At 43.4% G+C, this 24,512-nt stretch overlaps 2 protein-coding genes and 1 long non-coding RNA gene across 8 annotated transcripts in view; 2 read left to right on the top strand and 1 right to left on the bottom strand.

The window, feature by feature from the left end:
- The window catches only part of LOC118361908 (zinc finger protein 143-like), a 209,066-nt gene that overhangs the window by 117,548 nt on the left and 67,006 nt on the right, over positions 1–24,512 (top strand). The window contains exon 5 of the mRNA XM_052485299.1: positions 195–10,021. Within this exon, the coding sequence (XP_052341259.1) occupies positions 195–1,162 (968 nt within the window). The 3' untranslated portion in view covers positions 1,163–10,021. Of the gene's footprint in view, positions 1–194 lie in introns of the transcript that reaches the window.
- The window catches only part of LOC118361903 (gastrula zinc finger protein 5-1-like), a 388,384-nt gene that overhangs the window by 315,744 nt on the left and 48,128 nt on the right, over positions 1–24,512 (bottom strand). For 3 of the 6 annotated variants that reach the window (XM_035742125.2, XM_052485283.1, XM_052485282.1), the window contains exons 3-7: positions 20,919–21,110; positions 14,543–14,695; positions 14,045–14,156; positions 13,687–13,814; positions 10,028–11,262 (exon numbers count right to left, since the gene is read on the bottom strand). In XM_035742125.2, the coding sequence (XP_035598018.2) occupies positions 10,324–11,262; positions 13,687–13,814; positions 14,045–14,156; positions 14,543–14,695; positions 20,919–21,110 (1,524 nt within the window). In that variant the 3' untranslated portion in view covers positions 10,028–10,323. Of the gene's footprint in view, positions 1–10,027; positions 11,263–13,686; positions 13,815–14,044; positions 14,157–14,542; positions 14,696–20,918; positions 21,111–24,512 lie in introns of those variants that run through there. The other 3 variants (XM_035742126.2, XM_052485284.1, XM_052485285.1) reach the window with 3 other exon arrangements.
- Positions 16,574–18,696, top strand: LOC118361988 (uncharacterized). Its single transcript, XR_004821105.2, has 3 exons — positions 16,574–17,775; positions 18,127–18,269; positions 18,380–18,696. It is a non-coding gene; the product is annotated as an uncharacterized LOC118361988 (long non-coding RNA).

Raw genomic sequence — 24,512 nt, 5'->3', positions numbered from 1 at the left:
AATACATATATGCACCTGTGATGCACCTGGCTATTATTATTAATTTATTTTCTTCATTCATAAAATGAAATCAATAAACCATATGTTTACATACAAAAACACAATGTATGAACTTGACCAAGTAATTAAGTCAAACTCCCTATGTAGTTTTCTCTGCCATGTTTTTAAGATCTATTTTCTAACCTTTTCCTGAGGTGGTTGGCTGGAGGCTAACAGAGGAGACTGGGCTGCCATCTTGGATTCCCAGACCCAGACAAGTGCAGTCAATGGCCCGGGGGACAACATCACTGAGCAGGTCAGGACTAGAGGTGACAATGTGGAGGTCAGTGGATGGGACAGTGTCTTCAACTCTGGGCTGGGGAACAACAGTGTTAACCACAACCAGAAACAGACTGTCGAACACAAAACAACAACCGAATTTAGTCTCCGTGACAACAGACTGGCTGAGACCAGGGCGAGTAGTAGATTTTGTCTCCGGGGACAGGGAGGTGTTGGTATGCAGCTGGAGAGAACAGACACTGACTCGGCTAGCGATGCTCCGTCTTGCTCCTATAGTTGTGATTCAGAGAGGCTGATGGCACCTCAGGTTAACCCCCTAACAGGTGCTGCCTTCAGCCTGCCTTCTATAGGATCTATCAACTGGAACATGGATCCTGAGACAACACAGACACTCCCTGGCCTTCATCCTCCTCACACTCTCCTTATGTTAAACCAGACCTCAGACAATGCCAGTGCCTCAACCTTAAATGGCTGCACAAGCCCATTGACAAATGACAGTATTAGAGATGGAATCAGTAAAGGTGGCAGCGCCAAAGAGAAGCGCTTTCCGTGTTCATTTTGTGGGAAAGCCTTCCGTTTGCCCAAACAGGTGGAGATCCACCAGAGGATGCACACAGGGGAGAAACCTTTCGGCTGCCACCTGTGCCGGGCCAGTTTTTCAGACTCGTCAAACCTGAAGAGGCACCAGAGAGTCCACACAGGGGAGAAACCCTACAGCTGCCCCCAGTGTGAGAAGAGGTTCTCCCGCCAGCACCATATGAAGATGCACCTGAAGGTCCATACAGGAGAGAGGCCGTTTGCCTGTACTCACTGTGGGAAGAGGTTCTCAGAGAGGAGCTACCTCAGGGTACACCAACAGAAAATGCACACGGCCCATGTATAGTAATATGTAATGTTGTACTACTACTTAGTACTAATTCTGTTGGTTTTGGATATAGTAGGGAAGTGGATGAGGTGAACTGAACTGAATATGCCTATATCATAATCACATCAATAAATTGGTTATAACAAACTCTGAACACCGTAACACCAAAATGGATGCAGAGGACATGACAAATAAACTCAAAAGGGGGGAATATTTACAGGTTGCTCAGGAGGTAAAGGGAAAGTGGATTAAATGTGACTAGTTGTGGAAAATACTGGAGATCAAGAAAACAGAGGTAAGGAGCCAGCACTGCGTGCATATTATGTGCGGTAAAGTATAAGCGTACCAGAGTCTGTAACTTAAAAAAAAAAAGTTTTATTACAGTAAAGACTAAAAACATTTTCATTAATTCGTGAATGCAATTTCCGAAATGGAATGGTTTATTGTTTAAGCTAATTAGTCAAGGCTCGCTTTATTTTACAATTGAAACGCTTGAATGCATTTCAAACCATGAATGACTCGTATGCTGTGTGATGACATGAACGAGTGAAGGATTGACTGATACAGTAGCCTGTAGAAGTGTTGAAATGCAGTCCTAAGTAAGTTATGGTATTTAAGACTAAACAGGCCTACAGCTTGACGGTGGTTATACAAGGCTGCTATGCTAATCCTACTAATGATAATGACATGACTTATTATTATTATAATAATAGTAATAATGAGATCAAGAAAAATGAGTGTTATTATAAAAAAATTACAATTTGGTACAGTGTAAACACTCAATTATAAATAATACCAGAGGCTGTTCTAACAAACAAAAAGTGTAGAGCCTTTATTACAGCAACGCAAAGATTAAAAACAGGCATCTCGTTGCGTAGCCTCACGGAATCAGTAGGCTATTAAACATTCATACCGAAAACAGAAGCAGGCTCTGTCTCATTTCTGTAGATATATTGATGATTTTTAAAGCTTGGCACATTTAACAGTTAGGCTATTGATTATTAACCTTATTAAGTTTGGGTTTCCTCCTCACTTTCCTTAAGACAATAAGGCAAGGGCTGTTTTCTCATTTCCTCATTCTGCTGCTGCCTCCTGCATTGTTCTCAACACCAATATGCTGGTTAACTTTGCTATTATGCACATAGCAACATGGTCTAGGAAAAGAAGCCAATTCAACAGTGCACTGATGTGTTTCAGAACCATGGACAGCAACCGCTATCCGAGAAAGCTCATTTGTTATTATTTGTATTATTGTTGCACCATTGTTTATGTTATATAACCACATACAATTTCAGTAACACACCGTAGACTGATGGACTGTGCCTCCCCCACAGCCTCCACAATGGATCAGTCCACTCAGCGTGAATCAGACAGGTGTCTTGTACACCATGATATATACAGCACCAGTCAAAAGTTTGGACACACCTACTCATTCCAGGGTTTTCTTTATTTCTACTACTTTCTACATTGTAGAATAATAGTGAAGACATCAAAAATATGAAATAACACATATGGAATCATGTAGTAACCAAAAAAAGTGTTAAACAAATCAAAATATATTTTATATTTGAGACTCTTCAAAGTGGTGGTGGTGGGGGGTATTAGTATTAGGAATGGTGTTTCTAATGGTTAGAGTGTTGGGCCGGTAACTGAAAGGTTGCGAGTTCGAATCCCCGAACCTGAAAAATCTTTCGATCTGCCCTTGAGCAAGGCTCCAGGATCGCTGTCAATAATGTCTGAACCCTGGCTGCGACTTCACTCTCCGAGGGTGTTTATTTTTAATTTATCCCTTATTTTACCAGGTTGACTGAGAACACATTCTCATTTACAGCAACGACCTGGGGAATAGTTACAGGGGAGAGGAGTGGGGATGAATGAGCCAATTGGAAGCTGGGGATGATTAGGTGCCCATGATGGTATGAGGGCCAGATTGGGAATTTAGCCAGGACACCGGGGTTAACACCCCCTACTCTTACGATAAGTACCTTGTGTCATGAAGCTAGCCCTTTCAGTGAATCGGCTAGCAGAGATGTGGACAACCCCTTCCCCTCCTCTCCTGTTAAGAGGGGCCTCATTTATGACTTTACAACCACGTCATAAATTCTTGTCAAAACTTGTCTCTCTGACCATGCAGTATGGGAGAGAGAGGGTCACGGTAGAGCAAAGGAACTCTCCTGCAAAATACTCCTACCTCCCCGAATTGGAGAATTAAACATTGTTCCTAATTTAGAGAATGTGGAAACGGTCAGTGGAGAAGCCAGCTACGACCCGGTCCGTTTTGATTCCATGTTTGTGACCTCATGAAAGACAATACAGACACATTAACCTAACTCTGTTTATACAGGTTCCTCAGTTATGAGGCTTGCATCTGAATGTTGAATAAAATGTTTGACAAAGTATAAGAATACTTTTGAAAAGATAACTATGTTATTTAGTCTTCTAAAATGAAAAGTGTTTGTTTTATAGTAACGTGTGCGCACTCAGTGGGCCCCGCCCAAGTGAATAGACATTGGTTGGAAATTATGAACCAACCCCTTTTCCACTCTAGCATAAAAGCCCCTGTGAAGAAAAGTCACCTCAGTTCCAAATAATGTGAGGACTTGTCCTCATTTTTAAAAAGGGTTCATTCTAATTTCAACCCTACAGGCCAGAAATCGTGAGAGCTTGCTCCACACGTGAAATGTTATGAACTCTGAACTATTGATCACTCAAGAAGAAGTGAGTCCTAGATTACAGCCTAACAGACTGCAGCTGGAAACGTAGCAAATCTAGAAAGAACATTGACCGACGCAGAAAACCACAACTTCTCACTCCACAACGACCCGGCAGAATCTACAGAGGACAAGGGCGACCTCGACTGAGCAAACCAGAGCCTTACATTACCAGCTCAATTGTAAATACTGATTATATTCCTTTATTAAACGAGCGATTGTTAAAGTGCATTTGTATTCATATTTATGCGAGAATAGCTTCCCACGTCCGATAGAGACCCATGTTCCTTTGTATTCCTCGCCCCCCCCTTTCCTCTCTGAATCAATCGTGTTATAACCAAACTGTTTTTGTTTTGTCCACTAGGGACGGTATTTACTGTATAATGTTATTATGTGTCGTATATTCTGTAATTGTTTAATTAGTTAGTAAATAAATAATTGAGCCAATTTGGGTATGGATGATTCATGGTAAAGGCTGGGTTTGTGCAAATAACCAAGAATTTTACGACGTTCAGATAAGACTGATATTAGATAAAGAATCATTAAATTCTAATTGACAGCTATTGATATAAAATATCTTCAGATCTTTAAGAGTGGATTCGGGAGATGGAAGCTCTATATAAACTAACTCTTCTGTGGTGCCCCAGGTTATTAATGAGTTAATTGTTGCATGGTTTAATTCAATCACTCAATCAATCAAACGTTAGGTAATCGATTTGATAAAGCAGCTTGTCATCACATTAAAGAAGTCAGAGACACGACACTTGGGATATTTAGTGAGCACAGAGTCAGGACACCTGTTTAACGTCCCATCCGAAAGACAGCATCCTACACAGGGGCATTGGGATAAAAAAAACTATTGACCAGAGGAAATAGTGCCTCCTATTGGCCCTTCACCACCACTTCCTGCAGAAACTGGTCTCCCATCCAGAACTGCTTCGCTGCTTAGCTTCAGAGGCAAACTAGCAGTGGGATGCAGGGTGGTGTGCTGCTGGTCTCAGGGGGAGTTGGGATATGCAAATTCACGCCTCACACTCGTACAGGTTACCCACTTGTACATGCAGTGAAACAGGACAAATATAAACATTTCCTATTTTACCTTTTCATCGGATGTAAGCAATGTCCCCATGCTCCCTGGCAGCCTTCATTGCTGGGATCAGTTATTTTCGCCTTTTGCGCACAGCTTCAGAGTAGTCCTTGTTTAGGAAGATAGGAAAATGTTGGTTCCTCTCAAGTTCTTGGCTCTCTCCAGAACAGCCACCTTGTCCTTGTTCCTCAGGAACTTCATCACTACTAGTGATATACATTTTTTTTAAAACTTGTGGGCGTGCTTGACCTCAATCTTTCTTGATCCATATGCAACTTTCCATCAATCATTTTCCTCACTCTCTCCTCGGACTCCATCCAGGTCTCATGTGGAGACTATGGGATTCCATCCACAACAATGTCATTTTGCCTTGATTGTCCTTCTAGGTACTACCGTTTCCCTGTCATTATTAACATCTATTTACAGACAGTGTTGTTGTCTTTTCTCTTGGACTCAGAGTTAGTTACGTTGCTGCTGTCTTTTATTCAACTCATCAGGCTCTCCCTAGGAGAAATGCAGACTGGTTTTCAGGTCGTCCATTCTTGGATCTACCAGTATTTGGACAAAGCTTTTGAAGCTATTTTTCTTTTGTTGTAACAGCTCCCTGTATAATTATTTTTGTTGGTTTAAAAGATCTTTCACCTGCGTAAGCGTGACACTGTCCTTTTCTTTGTTTGTTATAATAGCAGTGTAGGCTATTATTGTAATACCACGTAGTTCCAGCCCCGTCAGTACGCCCTTCACACACACAGCCCAGTTCAGTCCGTTGACTGTCTATGTATCTCCTTTTTCTAATTGGGGGAAATCCCATGGGCTCTGTTGTCTACAACAGAGGAATGTGAACTAAACTCATGACCACATGCTCTGCTGAAATGCAGTACCTTTATCAAATTCAACTATCTGAATATATAATTTGTTGCTGTTTTGCATTATATTGTAACATGCTGTTAGATACCTGCAAGGGATAAGAGAGTTGGGTGTGGATAATCTTTCGACCATGAGTTAGCAAGCCGGAAATGTCAGAGTTTCCAAGTTCCGACTAGCACCTGAACGCTGCATTATTCTTGCTAGGTCATGCTTATTCTTGCTGGCTTCTCAGTGGTCTGCTAACGTTAGCTAACAATGGCTAACTGTATGATTTTACACACTCAAATAGCCTCCATCATGGAGGTGCTGGCGAATGCAGCCGTGGCAGAGATCTGTAAACTCGTAGACGACGACTATGCAGTGTTTAGTTTGGACATTTCTCAAAGCCAGAAAGAAAACAGGGCAGAGCCCAACCTGTTGAGCAAAAACAGTTGGGGCTCTTTTTGTGTGCCTGTTTTGCATGTTACTTTGGCATTAATACATGTCACATATCAGTTTGCAAATCAATAATTGAGTTAATAAAGCTGCATACAAACATGCTTTCTTGAGTAAGGCAGCTCCAAAATGCAGGTGCTTCAGCCAAGCTCAGTGCTTTCTGTGATGGTTAGTCAGCCAGTGGAAAATACAGAGTGCAGGGGTTGGTAATGTTCTCTAGTTGCGCCATGATTGGCTCAGTGTTCTGTCACTCATGGGGATACTACGTCACCGCAAAATCTAAGGTTAGAGCTGGAAAATTCAAGCCCCTTGGGTGCTGCAATAGAGTTACATTATAAGTGCCTATCCAAGAAGGCTCATATGAAGAGAAATTATAGATAAAACTTATCGGTGCTCATTGGCCATTGGACATAAACATTACTCAAGTTGAAAATCGCAAATTCAACAATGAGTGGTTTGGAAGGAATCAGTGGCTAACTGCAAGCATTGCAAAGCAATCACTAGCCTGCTATTTAGTGGAGTGGGTGTGTGGTCCAAGTCTGGGTTTAAGGGTCTCATTACCAAGCTTAAAATGATAAATATTCAACATTGGCCATTCTGTCAATCCAGCATGACTTCTGCCCTGCTGGAGACTCAGAACAGGGAAATCTCAGACTTCAGAGAGTTCAAGATAACTGGGAACTCGGGGGAAAAAATGAGCTCCGACTGGGAAAATACATTTTGAATGGTCATCTAGCTCAGAATTGCAAGTCGGGAACTCGGGCATCTTTCTAGAGCACCAACCTGAATATCACTGATGTCATCATGATTCGACATTGTTTTTTTCCCGAGTTCCCAGTTGTCTTGAAAGCACCATAAATCCAGAGAATGCCAGACTTTGATGGCAAAAGTTTCCCATGAAATACCGCTGCGCCACCTTCCTGTTCAAGTGAGAACAGCACAACAAGTCCAAAAATGTCTTGTATGCTGATGCATACATTATGTAATATGCCAGGGAGATATGTATACTGTACCTAAGAAAGTAATACTCAGCCTATGTTGTGTAGTAAACTGTTAGTATCCCATGTGCCTCAAGCCAATAATTTGGTCCCTTTTCCCCTCATAACTTATCCTACTGTTCTGACTTGGTGGTGCACATGTAGCCTATAGCCTGTTTTAGAGAAATGTCATGATCAAATATTGTAAAAGCTTTCATTGTCAGCTTGTATTCCATTTTTTTGCCACATCCAAGTTTTACATGCTAAAATCTCCACTGGAAACAATATATCCACCTAAAAGTATAATTACATCAAATTTACAAAGCGCTGGTAATGCAGAACCATGTAAGCATCGTGCACGTATGTTCATCTTGTGCGCATGTTTCACGTGCTAGAAATCTGTATGCAATACCAGTGCATAATTTAGCGAGCCACCTACTATGTTGGATAGAAACAGGATAAAAAAAAAAACAGAACAGATGTTGGGGGGTAAAAATACTGAACAAAAATATAAATGCAACATATAAAGTGTTGGTCCCATGTTTCATGAGCTGCCATAAAAGATCCCAGAAATGTTCCATATGCACAAAAATATTATTTCTCTCAAATGTTGTGCCAAAATTGGTTTACATCCCTGTCAGTGAGCTTTTCTCTTTTGCCAAGATAATCCACCATCTGACAAGTGTGGCATATCAAGAAGCCGATTAAACAGCTTGATTATTACACAGGTACACCTTGTGCTTGGGACAATAAAAAGCCCCACTTGTCAATGTGCAGTTTTGTCACAGAACACAATGCCACAAATGTCTCAAGTTTTGAAGGAGCGTGCAATTAGCTGGCTGACTGACTGCAGGAATGTCCACCAGACCTGTTGTCAGAGAATTGAATGTTCAATGTTGTTTTTGAAAAATTGGCAGTACGTCTAACAGGCCTTACAAACACAGACCATGTGTAACCACGCCAGCCTAGCACCTCTCCATCTGGCTTCTTCACCTGTGGGATTGTATAAAACCAGCCACCCGGACAGCTGGAACTGTGGGTTTGCAAAAACTGTCAGAAACCATCTCAGGGAAGCTCATCTGCGTGCTCGTCGTCCTCACCAGGGTCTTGACCTTACTGCAGTTCGGTGTCGTAACCAACTTCAGTAGGATAATGCTCACCTTCGATGGCCACTGGCATGCTGGAGAAGTGTGCTCTTCACGGATTAATCCCGGTTTCAACTGTACCAGGCAGAATTCAGACAGTGTGTATGGCATTGTGTGGGCGAGCGGTCTGCTGATGTCAATGTTGTGAACTGAGTGCCCCGTGGTGGCGGTGGAGTTATGGTATGGGCAGGCATAAGCTACGGACAACAAACACAATTGCATTTTATCGATGGCAATTTAAATGCACAAGGATCTGTAACGAGATCCTGAGGCCCATTGTCGGGCCATTCATCCGCCACCATCACCTCATGTTTCAGCATGATAATGCACAGCCCCATGTCGCAAGAATCTGTACACAATTCCTGGAAGATGAAAATGTCCCAGTTCTTCCATGGCCTGCATACTCACCAGATATGTCACCCATTAGCATCCCATTTTTGGGATGCTCTGGATCGACGTGTTACCGACAGCGTGTTCCAGTTCCTGCCAATATCCAGCAATTTAGCACAACTATTGACGAGGAATGGGACAACATTCCACAGGCCTGATCAACTCTATGCGAAGGAGATGTTGTGCTGTATGAGGAAAATGGTGGTCACACCAGATACTGACTGGTTTTCTGATCCACTCCCTTACTTAAAAAAAAAGGTATCTGTGACCAACAGATGCATATCTGTATTCCCAGTCATGTTAAATCCACTTTTATACTATTTTTTGGGACTGATATCCTTACATGAACTGTAACTCAGTAAAATATTTTTTGTTGCATGTAGCGTTTATTATTATATTGTTGTTCAGTATATTTGGTGTTACCTTAGATTGTAAACTGTCATGGTCCAAAAATAGAGATTCAATGGTTGTAAAGATGGAGAGTGGTCTGTCTGTGATAAAGAGATGCTTTGCCTTTTTGACACCACACTCCACAAAACAAGTCCTGCAGGCTGTAGTTTTATCTTATCTTGATTATTGTTCATTCAAAGACTCAATCCTGGACACTCTTACTGACAGTTGTTGCTGCTTTGCGTGATGTAACGTTGTCTCTACCTTCTTGCTCTTTGTGCTGTTGTCTGTGCCCAATAATGTTTCTACCATGTTTTTGCTGCTACCGTGTTGTGCTGCTGCCATGTTATGTTGCTACCATGTTGTTGTCATGTTGTCTTGCTGCCATGCTTTGTTGTCGCCTTAGGTGGTGTTGTGTTGTCTCTCTTGCCGTGATGTGTTTTGTCCTATAATTTGATTGAATTGATTTTTAATCCCAGCCCGTCCCCGCAGGGGGCCTTTTGCCTTTTGGTAGGCCGTCATTGTAAATAAGAATTTGTTCTTAACTGACTTGCCCAGTTAAATAAAGGTTAAATAAAATAAAAGTATGGTCAAGTCCTGCAGGCTCTAGTTTGATCCTATCTTGATTATTGTCCCGTTATGTGGTCAAGTGCTGCAAAGAAGGACCTAGTTAAGCTGCGGCTGGCCATGAACAGTGGCACATTTTGTTCTTCATTGTAATCGGAGGGCTAATATCAATACTCTGTATGCCAGTCTCTCTTGTCTAAGAGTTGAGAAATGACTGCATCACTTCTAATTTTTATAACAAACATGAATGTGTAACAAAATTCCACATTGTTTGCATGGTGAACTTACACACAGCACTAACACACACAGGGGGGTATTATAACAGTTATTAAAAACAAAAGAGGGACATATTTATTATGAATAGAACATAAGCAAAACCAAATTCAGAAGGGGATTACAGTGTTACACTTCAGTAACATGGCAGTGTTTTGGCTATGCCAGCACACCAAACAACATGTCTGTATCATGTGAGAATGTGAGTTTACCCAGATGCTCAACTGAGGGACTTGGTAATCCCCCTAAAACTCCAGGACATTTCACATGTGAAATATAATATTTCAGCTAAATAATTGTTTCCAGACATCCCCTGTGTTCATCTCAAGACACAATGCTATGATTTCTCCCTGTTGTGGACACTCCTATGTCTGATAAGGTAACTCAGGAAGGAGAAGCTCTTGTAACATAATTTGCACTTGAAGGGCTTCTCCTTGATGTGAATGGTCTGGTGCTTCTTCACATAGGTCGCCTTAGCAAAGCGTTTCCCACATGTGGGGCAGGTGTATGGCTTTTCTTCGTCCGTGCTAACGCTAGGCCTCCCACGTTGTGATCCAATGACACCAGAGGAGGTAGAAGCAGGAGCCACCACCCTCAGGTGGTTAGTGTTTGAGGTCCCTCCTTGACCTCTAGCCATTGTTTGGGTGTTGTTTGGATTGTGTGCAGTGTTATAGGCTAGGTACCTCTTGTGGTGAAAGCCCATCCTGACCCTGTCTGTATTGGTGGGGTAACCATGAGGTAGTTGAGGAAGGCTAGACCCAGGACCAGGACTTCTATGAACCCAGTCAACAGGCATTAGACGAGACCCTGAAGGAGAAGACAGACTTGCTGCTAGACTATCACCAGGGGCGTCTTCCACCACTCTCTGTGAAGGCTGAAGCTCAGGGTGACCTGCTCTGTTCATCATGGATACTGTGGTGTTTGTATCATAGGAACAGGAGGGTTTATCTATATCACCCCCCGGCCCTGCATTATCCCTGCACTGAGATTGTGAAGAGAAGGGTCTGGGCTGCAGACTGGATCCCTGACTGGAGCCTCTGTCTCTCTGATGACCACCAGGACTGTTGTTCAGTCCACCTGTCCACTGGTTGTGTTCTGTGTATTGGTGGAGTCTCAGCCCCTCGCGATTCGGTCCCCGTTCCGACTCGGGAAGGAAGAGCGATGGCTCTTGATTCAGGGTCCTGATTAGGAGCCAAGGTTTGTGACCAGCCACCTCAGAGGCCCAGTCTCTCCTGCCAGCAACACCAGATATCCTCAGGTCTTCATGGACTGCAGACTGTGAACACAAATTGTACAGAAGTGCATAAAAAAATGTTTATTAAATAAACTCTTTGCTGTACACACAGAAACATGATCAAACGTTAACCACAGTCAAATCCGTCTCTGACACTGATACAAGCACCTAACAGTATGGAGCCATTGGGAGTTTATTATAAAAACGGTCTATATGCATTTATTCAATAATTAGGTTTAACGTTTTGGTTCGACTGATAAGAGAAACTCAGTCCCTGTAATAATACAAAAATAACCAAGTCAGTCAGCACAGAGTCAATTTTGTATTTAATTTCAACAAAATGGTCATACACTCATATAACGTGAAGTACAGTACTATTATTGCACAAAAAACGATACGTGACAAAAATAATAACTTTTCTCACCACGGTAATGCTTGACTTTTTCTGTAAATCTGGTACCCTCACTTTGATCAAATTAATTTTTGAATACTTTGGGAAAAGTTCAACATTACATACATCTTCATGTCAAGTAAACACAAATTAAGGCACTATAATTTCCTCATTATAAAACACCAGCATCAAACAATAGGTCAGGGTTGTCACTTTTCAAGAGTGTAGAATTTTTACAGACAGCATCACACCAACCATCACTACATCATCTACTCTGCTTCATCATACTCATTCTTTCCTCAATTCACCTACTTTACATATCACTATACTCTATACATGGGCCATGTGCATTTTTGCTGTTGTATCCAGAGGTACATCTCATTCCGAAATCAAGGGCACTAATATGGAGTTGGTCCCCCTTTGCTGCTATAACAGCCTCCACTCTTCTGAGAAGGCTTTCCACTACATGTGGAACATTGCTGCAAGGACTTGCTACCATTCAACCACAAGAGCATTAGTGAGATCAGGCACTGATGTTGGGCGATTAGGCCTTGGCTCGCAGTCGGCGTTCCAATTCATCCCAAAGGTGTTCGCTGGGGTCATGGCTCTGTGCAGGCCAGTCAAGTTCTTCCATACCGATCGACAAACCATTTCTGTATGGACCTCGCTTTGTGCATGGGAGCACTGTCCTGCTGGGACAGGAAAGGGCCTCAAACTGTTACAGCAAAGTCTAGAATGTCATCATTGTATGCTGTAGCGTTAAGATTTCCCTTCACTTGAACTAAGGGGCCTAGCCCGAACCATGAAAAACAGCTCCAGACCATTACTCCTCCTCCACCAAACTTTACTGTTGCCACTATGCATTGGTGCAGGAAGCTTTCTCCTGGCATCCACCAAACCCAGATTTGTCCATCGGACTGCCAGATGGTAAAGTGTGATTCATCACTCCAGAGAACGCGTTTCCACTCTGCTCCAGAGTCCAATGGCGGCGAGCTTTACACGACTCCAGCAGACGTTTGGCATTGTGCATGGTGATCTTAGACTTGTGTGCGGCTGCTCGGCCATGGAAACCCATTTCAATAAGCCCTCGGTGGAACAGTTCTTGTGCTGACGTTGCTTCCAGAGGCAGTTTGGAACTCGGTAGTGAGTGTTGCAACTGAGGACAGATGATTTTTATGCGCTTCAGCACTCGGTGGCCCCGTTCTGTGAACTTGTGTGGCCTACTACTACTTCGCTGCTGAGCCTAGACGTTTCACTTCACAATAACAGTGCTTACAGTTTACTGGGGCAGCTCTAGCAGGGCAGACATTTGACGAATTTACATTTTGGAAAGGTGGCATCTTATGACAGTGCCACGTTGAAAGTCACCGAGCTCTTACGTAAGGCCATTCTACTGCCAATGTTTGTCTATGGAGGTTGCATGGCTGTGTGCTCGATTTTATACACCTGTCATAACGGATGTGGCTGAAATAGCCTAATCCACACATTTGAATAGGTGTCCACATACTTTTGTATATACAGTGAGGCTCCTCTGAAAACGTGCAGTACCTACAAGCGAACGGCCTCTCTCTTGTGTGGACCTTCAGGTGCATTTTCAGCTGGTCGTGCTGATGGGAAAACCATTCCTCACACTTGGGCAGCCTAAGGGTTTCTCTTGTGTGGACTTCCAGGTGCCTCTTCAGGTTGGACGAGTGTGAAAAACTGGCCTGGCATAGTTGGCAGCCTAACCAGGGAGTGTCTGTGTTGTTGCAGGGTCCATGTTCCAGTTAATAGATCCTATAGAAGGCAGACTTAAGGCAGCACCTGTTAGGGGGTTAACCTGAGGCGCCATCAGTCTCTCAATCACAACTATAAGAGCAGGACGGAAAATCACTAGCTGAGTCTGTGTCTGTTCTCTCCCGCCGCGTACCAACACCTCCTTGTCCCTGCAGGCCAAATCTATGCCTCACTCTGATCTCAGCCAGTCTGTTGTCATGGAGACTAAATTCAGTTGGTGTTTTGTGTTCGACTGTCTGTTTCTGGTTAACAGTGTTGTTCCCCAGCCCAGAGTTGAGGATGCTGTCCCATCCACTGACCTCCACTATGTCACCTCTGGTTCTGCCCTGCTCAATGATGTCATCCCCCGGGCCCTTGGCTGCACCCGTCTGGGTCTGGGAATTCAAGATGACTGCCCAGTCCCCTCTGTTAGCCTCTGGCCAACCATCTAGAGGAAGAGGTTAGAAAATAGACTAAAAACATGGAAAATAACTCTACATAAATTGTCTGTCAATTACCTGGTCAAGTTCATACATTATAATGTGTGTTTTTCTATGTAAACATAAGTTGTATTGATTTCATTTTATGAATGAAGACAAGAATAATAGCCAGGTGCATCACTATTCCTAGATCACTAGATCTATTACTGTATGGAGGCTATATATACTTCTCCCTTACCTTGCTCCCCCATCTTTAGTCCACTCAGCAGGTCAATGCTCTCTGGTTCGTCTTCTATTGTCTCCTCTTTGACCAGCAGCAGATCAGGCTTCCCATCCTCCATGTCTACTGACTGTAAGAGATACAGAGTGAGAGGATGTTGGATCCAGAAATCTGATATGAGCACCCTGCAATGGAGCATCTTCTGATTGGGCAATGAGGGATTGCTTTGAGTACTATGCAAACTTGTTAGTTGATTTGATACTATGTGCTAATAACTTGATTATTTAACACTTAATGGTTTGGTCATTCAAAGGCATGGTCCCACACTTAAGACAAAATGAATAGCCTCAAAGTAAGAGTACCTATCAAGGATCAGGTCCCCACCTGTCTATAGTCTTACTCATTATTATCGAAAGGGTTTAAAATGATCCTAGATCAGCACTCCTACTCTGAGAGGCTTTGTGGATATGGACCCTGACCTAATACCATTCAAACAGTAGTTCACAGTGGGCTCACCTCAGTGAGACTGTGTGTGGTCCTGTGCTGCTCAGCTGGTTCCTCTGTGGGTTCAGGAGGAGGTGTAGTCTGGTTGTCCTCCATGACCATGTTCCCCTCAGGGTTCCCCAGACCCTCCTTCTTCACCAGCAGCACCTCTGGACCCTCCTCCTCCTGGAAGAGAGAGGTGATACAGCTTACCCAGACATACACTCCCTCAGGTATATACACACAGATAATTAACACATTTTCAACATGTAGTCTTTACCCATCCTCACTACATGAGTCCAATACTGTAGTTAGAGAATGAATTAATTGTTGTTAAACCCATCATGGTGGACATAAATATGTTGTGGGTAAAAATAAGTCAGCTATGATCAGCTAAGTCAAAAGTCATCATACAAACCTGACTAAACTATTTTGACGTGTACAGTAGGTGTTTGTTAGTGTGTGGGTATATTTAGTAAGTGTATGATGGTTATAAAGCGCTGTCAGGTTTATGCAGAATAGGGTGAGATCAGAGGTGATGTATACTAAGGAGAGTCTCAATGAAAGTCAGAATGAACAGTCCCATTTTGTGTTTATTAAACAGAAACAAGTTCTAAATACACCATATGAAAACCACATACACGTTTCTCTGCGTGCCTGGCAAACATCTTATCTCGGATGTCGGCCCACCCCCTCAAGTTCAACCTCGACAAGACGGAGCTGCTTATACTCCAGGGCCTGCCAGCTCCAATACCTCTCCATCATGGTTGACAAATCCACGGTGTCCCCCTCTCAGAGTGCAAAGAATATCAAAGCAATGACTCGCTCCTGCAGGTTCATGCTCTACATCTGGAAAGTACGACCCTTCCTCACACAGGAAGCTGCGCAGGTCCTAATCCAGGCTGTGGTCATCTCCTGTTTACACGACTGCAAATATCTGTTGGATGGGCTCCCCTCCTGTGCCATCAAACCCCTGCAACTTATCTAGAACGCCGCAACTTCCCAAGTTCTCCCATGTCACCCCGCTCCTCCGCACACTCCACTGGCTTTCAGTCGAAGCTCGCATCCACTAAAATACCATGGTACTTGCCTACGGAGCAGCAAGGCAAATTGCCCCTCCCTACCTTCAGGCTATGCTCAAACCCTACACCCCGACCCGAGAACTCCACCACCTCTGGTCCCACCCCGATGGGGGAGAGAGCGAGCGCTTGGTGACTTCTTGGTGAGTAAGTTCTGTCTCGTATGACTGCTGGGTGTATGTCAAACAGATCAAGAGATACAGTGCTTTCAGAAAGTATTCATACCGCTTGACTTATTCCACATTTTGTTGTGTTACAACGGATTAAATAGATTGTCTCGCACATCATACCCCATAATGAGTGCGAAAGAGAAAAGTAAAAACATGTTTTTAGACATTTTTGCAAATTTATTGAAAATTAAATCTCATTTACATAGCTATTCACACCCCCGAGTCAATACATGTTCGAAGCACCTTTGGCAGCGATTACAGCTGAGTCTTTCTGGGTAAGTCTCTAAGAGCTTTCCACATCTGGATTTTGCAACATTTGCCCATTATTCTTCTCAAAATTCTTTAAGCTCCGTCAAATTGATTGTTGATCACTGCAAGACAACCATTTTCAGGTCTTGCCCTATTGTTAAGTCAAAACTACAGTAACTCGGCCACTGAGAAACCTTCAGTCTTCTTGGTAAGCAACCCCAGTGTAGATTTGGCCTTGTGTTTCAGGTTATTGTCCTGCTGAAAGGTGAATTCTTCTCCCAGGGGCTGGTGGAAAGCAGACTGAACCAGGTTTTACTCTAGGATTGTGCCTGTGGTTAGCTCCATTCCGTTTCTTTTTATTCCGAAACTCCCCAGTCCTTCACGATTACAAGCATACCCATAACAGTGATACTCAGTAATGTGTTGATTTTCCTCAAACACAACACTTTGTATTCAGGACAAAAAGTTAATTGCTTTAGCACATTTTTTGCAGGGTTACTTTAGTGCCTTGTTGCAAACAAGATGCATGATTTGGAATATTTTTATTCTGTACAGGCTTCCTTCTTTTCACTCTGTCAATTAGGTTAGTATTGTGGAGTAACTACAATGGTGTTGATCCATCCCGAGTTTTCCATCGATCACAGCCATTAAACTCTGTATTGCGAGGTATTGGTAAACATCCCTGGTCTTTGTGGTCGAGTCGGTGTTCAAAATTCACTGCTCAACTGAGGGACCTTGATGATAATTCTATCTGTGGGGTACAGCGATGAGGTAGTCATGTTAAACACTATCATTGTACACAGAGTGAGTCCATGTAATTTATTATTTGACTTTATTATGTACTCATGAACTTATGTAGGCTTTTGCCATAACAAAAGGAGTTAAATACTTTTTGTTGTTGTTGTCCATTTGGACATCTTAAATCTATATTCTACTCGTCCCAGTATTTTTGACTGTTTCTTTTACTTTTCCCAGATGAGAACAAGCGTTAAAGAGCAACTGCCCCTAAAAAGCAACTAATCCCTTTGAAAACAGCCTATGTGGTATTGATATGAGTCAGAAACATTTATTATTGTGTCAACATTGACTACAGTGTAAGTAGGATCATTTTGATCATAAAGTCAGTCTCGTCTAAAACAGAGTTTGGAACCCCATCTTAAAAATGTATTTAAAATGTTAAATCTTTTCACTGTTTGTTCTTAATTTAAGATTATGGTTAGGCAAAAGTTTAGCCTTGTGGTAAAGGTTAGGTTTAAAATTAAATTCTAATAAGATAAATTGTAGAAATAGGCTGGGTTTCTGACTGTGGCAACGACCTAGAATTAGCTTGACCCAAGTTAACTACCCTTGTGACACAGACGGCTTCATCAACAAATGGTAATGTGTGTTATATATAAAAAGTTGTAAACCAAAAATACCCGGTTTGATAAACTAGTAATTACCCAGCCAAGCAGATACAAGTTGTAGATCATTTTGGTTGTGAAGTGAATTATCAAAAGCGTTCTCATTTCCTTATAACAAAATGCAATTAACCCCTTGGCTGTCTATCGTATCACCCCGTCACAGGCCCTCCCGGTCAACACCACCTCATAACATGAGGAAGTAAACTGTTTACAAGGATCGTCTGCTGCAGTTGTTTGAGAAATGTCCAGTTTGCAGCCGAACATCCAACACAGAGAAGACCAGCAAGGGGACACTCAGCATCACGCAGACATTCCCTCGCTGTGAGCATTCCTATAAAACGGAACAGGGAGGACACTTGAATCAGGTTGGTCAAATTTAACCTGGTCAAAAAGGTCAACATTTTTGAGACCCCTCCCCCCCCAGTTCACTATCGCAACCTAGCATGGTGGAACCAGCCTGATCGCTGCGTTTACCTTTCTATCTCACTTCACATACCATGATATCTGAAGTGAAATAGAAAGGTGAACACAGCGATCAGGTTGGTTCCACCAATCATAACCTCCATTGATAATGCAATCAGTGCTCTGCGTGTGTTTGTGTCAGTGGAGGCTGCTGAGTGGAGGACGACTCAAAATAATGGCTGGAACGGCGCAAATGGAATTGCATCAAACGCATGGATGTATTTGTTACCATGAACACGTCCTCTCCAATTAAGGTGCCACCAAACTCCTGTGGTTTGCATGTGACCGACCAGTATTTTGATGAGGGTCCAGGAGCTGATCTACGCTGGCAACGACCACACCTCCAGCCTCACCTCGTTTGCTCAACAACGTTTGTTGACGGGTAGACAAGAATTAGGTATGTTTAGTCTGACCTGTTCAAACTTCAACGTGGTACCTGTGTGTGTCAGATATCACCTATCCTAACGGCCATTGGTAATAGAACAGTGACTGTGTATATGTTCACAGATGCATCTATGGAGCCAGCACTTGGAGACTTGCAAGATGATGTGCTGGAGTCCTGACCTACAGACAGGCTTGATACTGACATCTCTGAATGGAGAGAAACATGGCACTCGGCATAAAAATGTTACTAGACAACTTTTACTTGTATCGTCTTTTTTTATTATTGAATTAAATGGTATGAGTCAATATGGGGAGGGAGAGAGCCTCTGTATTCTGCACAAGGATCAGGGAACTCCTGTTGTATACGGGACACCACACAGAAAGGTATGACCACTGATATGTTTGCCAAGGCAGCCCCATTACCACCAGACAAAATGCAGATTAGGCAGAGTATCAGTATTGGCTGGGAATGACAATGAAAAGGTCAAAGGTTCACACTGTCATATTAGCAGAACACTGCTTCTACGGTATTATGTAAAGGGTTGTTTATTCATCATGGACCCGTTACTACATTTGAAAGTTATCAAGACACTTAGTTTAGAATATTTGCATAAGTTTAGCAATCACATTATTGTCGTGTTATTTATTTTTTTACACGGTAGGCTACTGACCTATTCAAAGTTTCCGTCGGCATCCCACTATACACCTGCCATCTGCCTGTAGTTATTGAACTCAACAAGCAGGAGATTGGTTTGTTGTGACTGAGAGGATTGGTTTGTTGTGACTGAGAGGGAGGGGACCTGCAGGCAAGGTTCTGACAGATTGATGTGTCGTGGTTGTAGCAAGGACACACCCACATAAAAATACACCCCAAGCCAACTTACATTCGGCTTCTGTCATGGCCGCCAGCATTTCTTGGGGAACAAGCCAAAGAGCGAGGCAAAATCTGCGGGTGCAATTCCCCCTTAATGTCGAGCTCTGATTTACTACAACTTTGATATGTGGTTCTCACCCAGCCATCTTAAGATGAATTAACTAATTCTAAGTCGCTCTTGATAAGAGCATCTGCTAAATTACGTAAATGTAATGTCTCAGCTAACTTGATACACTGCACTCATTTTGTCATTAAAAGTATCTGGGGGGATTAAGTAGTTGAACGGCAGTAATGAAAGAGGCATTTGTGAACATCATATAGCAGAGTACAAACACAGAGTACAAATATGTAACAGTCTTTTTAAGCTTATATACTATGTACAAAACATTAGGAATACTCATTATTTCCTTGACAGACTGACCAGGTGAAAGCTATGACTCCTTACTTGTTAAATACACATCAATCAGTGTTGATGAAGGGGAGGAGACAGGTCAAAGAAGGATTTTTAAGCCTTGAGACATGGATTGTGTATGTGTGCCATTGATGGTCAATGGGAAAGATGAATTGAGGCTGTTCCTAATGTTTCGTACACTCAGTGTATGCCTTATACATCACACAACATCTGTATGCAATATTCTACCCAGGAATAGTAAACACTGAAATCTGTTACTCTCGTTATTCCAATTGCATCTGTGGATCTTTAAAAACAAATATCTTTGTCTTTATGCAGGGTTTGATCTAAATGTCAGAAGCTATCGAGTGGAATGGTTACTTTCTATGTTATAGAGTAGAATGTTTTTTCTGCTGGTGTAGCCTGAGGTAGCTCCTCTCTGAGAACCTCTTCCCGCAGTGTGTACAGGCAAACGGTCTCTCTCCCTTGTGGACCTTCAGGTGCATCTTCAGGTTGCCAGCCAGAGAGAACCTCTTCTCACACTGGGGGCAGCTGAAGGGTTTCTCCCCCGTGTGGACCCTCTGGTGTCTCTTCAGGTCACCAGACTGGGAAAACCTCTTCTCACACTGGGGGCAGCTGAAGGGTTTCACCCCTGTGTGGACCCTCTGGTGGATCTCCACCTTCTGGGGGCAGCTGAAGCCTTTGTTGCAGAACATGCAGAGGAACCGTTTATCTTTACTATTGACTGAAGTTGGTCCCCCTCCCCACGCCTTGGCCCTTTGGTCCTCTGAGTTCAATACCTGATCGAAAAGGACACAGCCATGTGAATCGGAAGGTGCCATTGATGTGGACACTGGGTCGCGATCCCTGAAAGCGTGTAAAGGGGAGTTGGTGGCGACAATTTGATTTGTCTCTAAGATTCCTCTGTAATCTAAGAAATCTCTGCCTTGTGAGTGTCCTTCTACATTCCATGTCAGAGGTGCGTCGTCCTCCACTTTCACTGTCACCTCATCTGCCACTGTAACCTCCCCTTTCTTATCTAGGCACCCTTCAGAGTATACACTACTATTGTACCCGTTCCAGTACCCTCTAGACAGATCAGTCTGTGTCTCTAAACCCAAGGGCATGTTGCCTGGGTCCATCTCTGTAGCGTAAGAACAAGATGGATCATCACTGCCAGAGTGTAACGTGTCACTATCACCACGGGAATGAACCATCCTCTGGCTCTGGTGAAATACCGGTAAATACTCTGCGCCAGGAGCAGGAGGACAGCCCTGTTTCCCCAGCCCCAGTCTGTCTGATCTGTGGTCAGATCCGGTGTATAATAGCCTGTGTGTTACAGTTAAAGTCTCTGTGTCTGTCTCTGACTTGAGGACGGCGTTCGGCGCTCCACTGACCTCCGTGATGCTGCGTCCGGTCCTGGGCTGGGGCGAGGCGGCAGTCTTGAGGTCCTCCGTGGCTACAGGAGGTGCCACTGTAGCCACTGCTCCAGTCTGGATGTCTCCGCTGTGCAGTGGGTCCTCTCCTTCAGTCCTCTCCTTCTTGACCAGAGACGGTCCTTCAGGACCTGCGGCCTCTGCATCTGCAGACTGACACAAGAAAGGAGGTTATTATTGCTACATCAGTTGAATCGGATAACAATGTCGTAGAGAAGTCTTACAAGCTCCCTTATGGCTGATAAATTAGGATGTACATGTAAGCAAATTGGGATATTGGATATGTACATGTGGAATATGATCCAGGATTAATCTGACAGCATTCAGGAGTAGTCTCCACAGTGGCCATACAAACGTACCCAAACCAAAAAAATATTGATTACATACAATATCTGAGCTGGGATAAAGGCTTGCCCTACTGCTTACATGGATGGGACACAGACACATACAAGAAAGCCCGCTATGAGCTTGGATGAGACATTAAACATGCAAAAGGACAATGTAGGAGGAAGGTGGAATACTATTACACCGGTTCCGGTGCTCGTCGTATGTGGCAGGGGTCGCAGATGATTATGGATTACAAAGGGAAACCCAGCTGTGAGACACCCAGTGGTGCAGAACTTCCAAAAGAGCTAAATACCTTTCATGCTCGCGTCAAGGAATACAACACTGAGTCTTGTGTGAAAGCCCCAGTTGTTCCAGATGACTGATTGATCTCGCTCTTCGTTGCTGATGTGAGTAAAACTTTTTAACAGGTCAACAGTCGCAAGGCCTCCAGGCCAGACGGAATACCAGGGCGTGTTTTCAAAGCATACGCAGACCAGTTTACAAGTGTCTTCAGACATTTCCTTATCAGTCTGTAATCCTAACATGTTTCAAACAGACCACCATTGTCTCTTTTCCCAATAACTCCCAAGGTTACCTGCCTAAATAACTACCGCCCTATAGCACTCACATCTGTAATTATGAAGTGCTTTAAAAGGCTGGCCATGACACACATAAACAACATCATCCCAGACCACCTGGACCCACTACAATTCACATACCGCCCCAACAGATCCATCCACAGATGACAGAATCTCAATTGCACTTCACACTGACGTCTCCCACCTGAACAAGATGGGAAATAACTATGTGAAGATGTGGTTCATTGACTACAGCTCAGCGTTCAACAACATAGTCCCCTCCAAAATAATCCCCAAGCTGGGGTCCCTGGGACTAGAGACCTTCATGGGTCTAAAAAGTTGGACCCTATCCGAATTGGACCTGGGGCTTTTCCATCCAGACCTGATATGCATAAATTATTTTTTAATATAAATACCCATTCCGAACTAATAGCTGGCTTAGCTCTCACACACACACACACACACACACACACACACACACACACACACACACACACACACACACACACACACACACACACACACACACACACACACACACACACACACACACACACACACACACACACACACACACACACACACAGAGACCTGTGACAAATGTTCAGTGACGAGCTCTACCTGAACACCTTTCTCTGCAACTGGATCCTGGCCTTCCTGACTGGCCAGCCCAATGTGGTGAGGGTAGGCAACAACACCTCTGCCACGCTGACCCTCAACACGGGGGCCCCTCAGGGGTGTGTGCTTAGTCCCCTCCTGTACTCCCTTTTCAGGACTTCGACACCATCATCAAGTTTGCTGACGGTGGTAGGCCTGATCACTGACGGCGATGAGAATAACATACAGGGAGGTTAGAGACGTGGTGCTAGGACAACGACCTCTCCCTCAACTTCAGCAAAAACAAGGAACTGATAATAAACTACAGGAGAAAGAGGGTAGAGCACGCCCCCCCCCCCCCCCCACCCCACCCCACCCCACCCTCATCGACGGGCCATAGTGGAGCGGGTTGAGAGCTTCAAATTCCTTGGCGTCCACATCACTAACGACTCAACATGGTCCACGACAGCGCGTCTTCCCCCTCAGGAGACTTAAGATTTGGCATGACCGGAAAGCACTACAGAGGGTGGTGCGGAGAGCCCAGTGCATCACCTGGGCCGTGCTCCCTTCCATCCAGAACCTCTATATCAGGCTGTGTCAGAAGATGGCCCGAAATATTGCCAAAGACTCCAGCCACCCGAGCCATAGTCTGTAAATGGTACCAGAGCATCGGCTCTCGAACCAACAGGCTCAGCGATACTGTAGCTTCTACCCCCAAGCCACAAGACTGCTAAATAGCCACAAGAGTGCGAAATAGTTCATTAATTGGTTACCTGACTCTATGCACACTCACGAGACTATACAGTGGGGATCGAAATGATTGGAAACCTTGATAAAAAGGAGCAATAATGACTGTATAAAATAAATAATTAAAATGCTGAGCTATATATTGTATGCTACAAAAAAAAACTGAAATTGTTATTTTATACTAATAAAATTGCTTGGAGAAAGAGATTACTTGTTGAACAATATTTTTTTCTTAAAAATGTAGGGGTTAAAATTAACACCCCTAAAGATTCATAGAAATAAAGTAGTCACAAGTTTAGTATTTAGTCCCATATTCTTAGCAAATAATTACTACATCAAGCTTGTGACCCTACATACTTGCTGGAGGCATTTTCTGTTTGTTTTGGTTGTTTCAGATTATTTTGTGCCCAATAGAAATGAATGGTGAATAATGTATTGTCATTATGGAGTCACATTCATTGTAAATAAGATTATAATATGTTTATAAACACTTCTACATTTATGTGGATGCTACTGTAACAGTATAACTTTAAACCGTCCCCTCGCCCATACCCGTGCTCGACCCGGGACCTTCTGCACACATCAACAACAGCCACCCACGAAGCATCGTTACCCATCGCTCCACAAAAGCCGCGGCCCGTGCAGAGCAAGGGGAACTACTACTTCAAGGTCTCAGAGCAAGTGACGTCACCGATTGAAACGCTATTTAGCGCGCACCACCGCTAACTAAGCTAGCCGTTTCACATCCGTTACACTACCAGGATTCTCTGAGCAATTGTATTAGTATAAAATAATATAATTTCCCCCCCAAACAATGTTGCAGATAATACAGCTCAGTATTTGAATTTTTTATTTTTATAGAGTCATTGTTGCTCATCTTTATCAAGGGTGTCAATCATTTCAGACCCGACTGTAAATACACACACTCAAACTGACACTCACACACACACACAAACACCAAGTTAACGACAACATTTTACACCGCTGCTACTCTGTTCTCTTATTATTATCTCTCCTGATGCTGTGTCACTTTACCCCACCTTCATGTACATACTACACCTCAAATATCTTGTACCTGCACACTGATCTGATACAGGTACTCTCTGTATATAGCTCCATGCTAGCATATTGTACTCTTTTGTGTTAGTATTTTCATGGTAAAGTCTACACCCGATGTATTCAGCGCATTTTTTTTATTTTTATTTTTTACCTTTATTTAACCAGGCAAGTCAGTTAAGAACAGATTCTTATTTTCAATGACGGCCTGGGAACAGTGGGTTAACTGCCTGTTCAGGGACAGAACGAC

The sequence above is a fragment of the Oncorhynchus keta genome, chromosome 29 (genome assembly GCF_023373465.1).
Source record: "Oncorhynchus keta strain PuntledgeMale-10-30-2019 chromosome 29, Oket_V2, whole genome shotgun sequence".
Taxonomy (NCBI): domain Eukaryota; kingdom Metazoa; phylum Chordata; class Actinopteri; order Salmoniformes; family Salmonidae; genus Oncorhynchus; species Oncorhynchus keta.
Note: the sequence above shows the minus strand (reverse complement) of the source record. Positions and strands in the feature narration are given on the sequence as shown.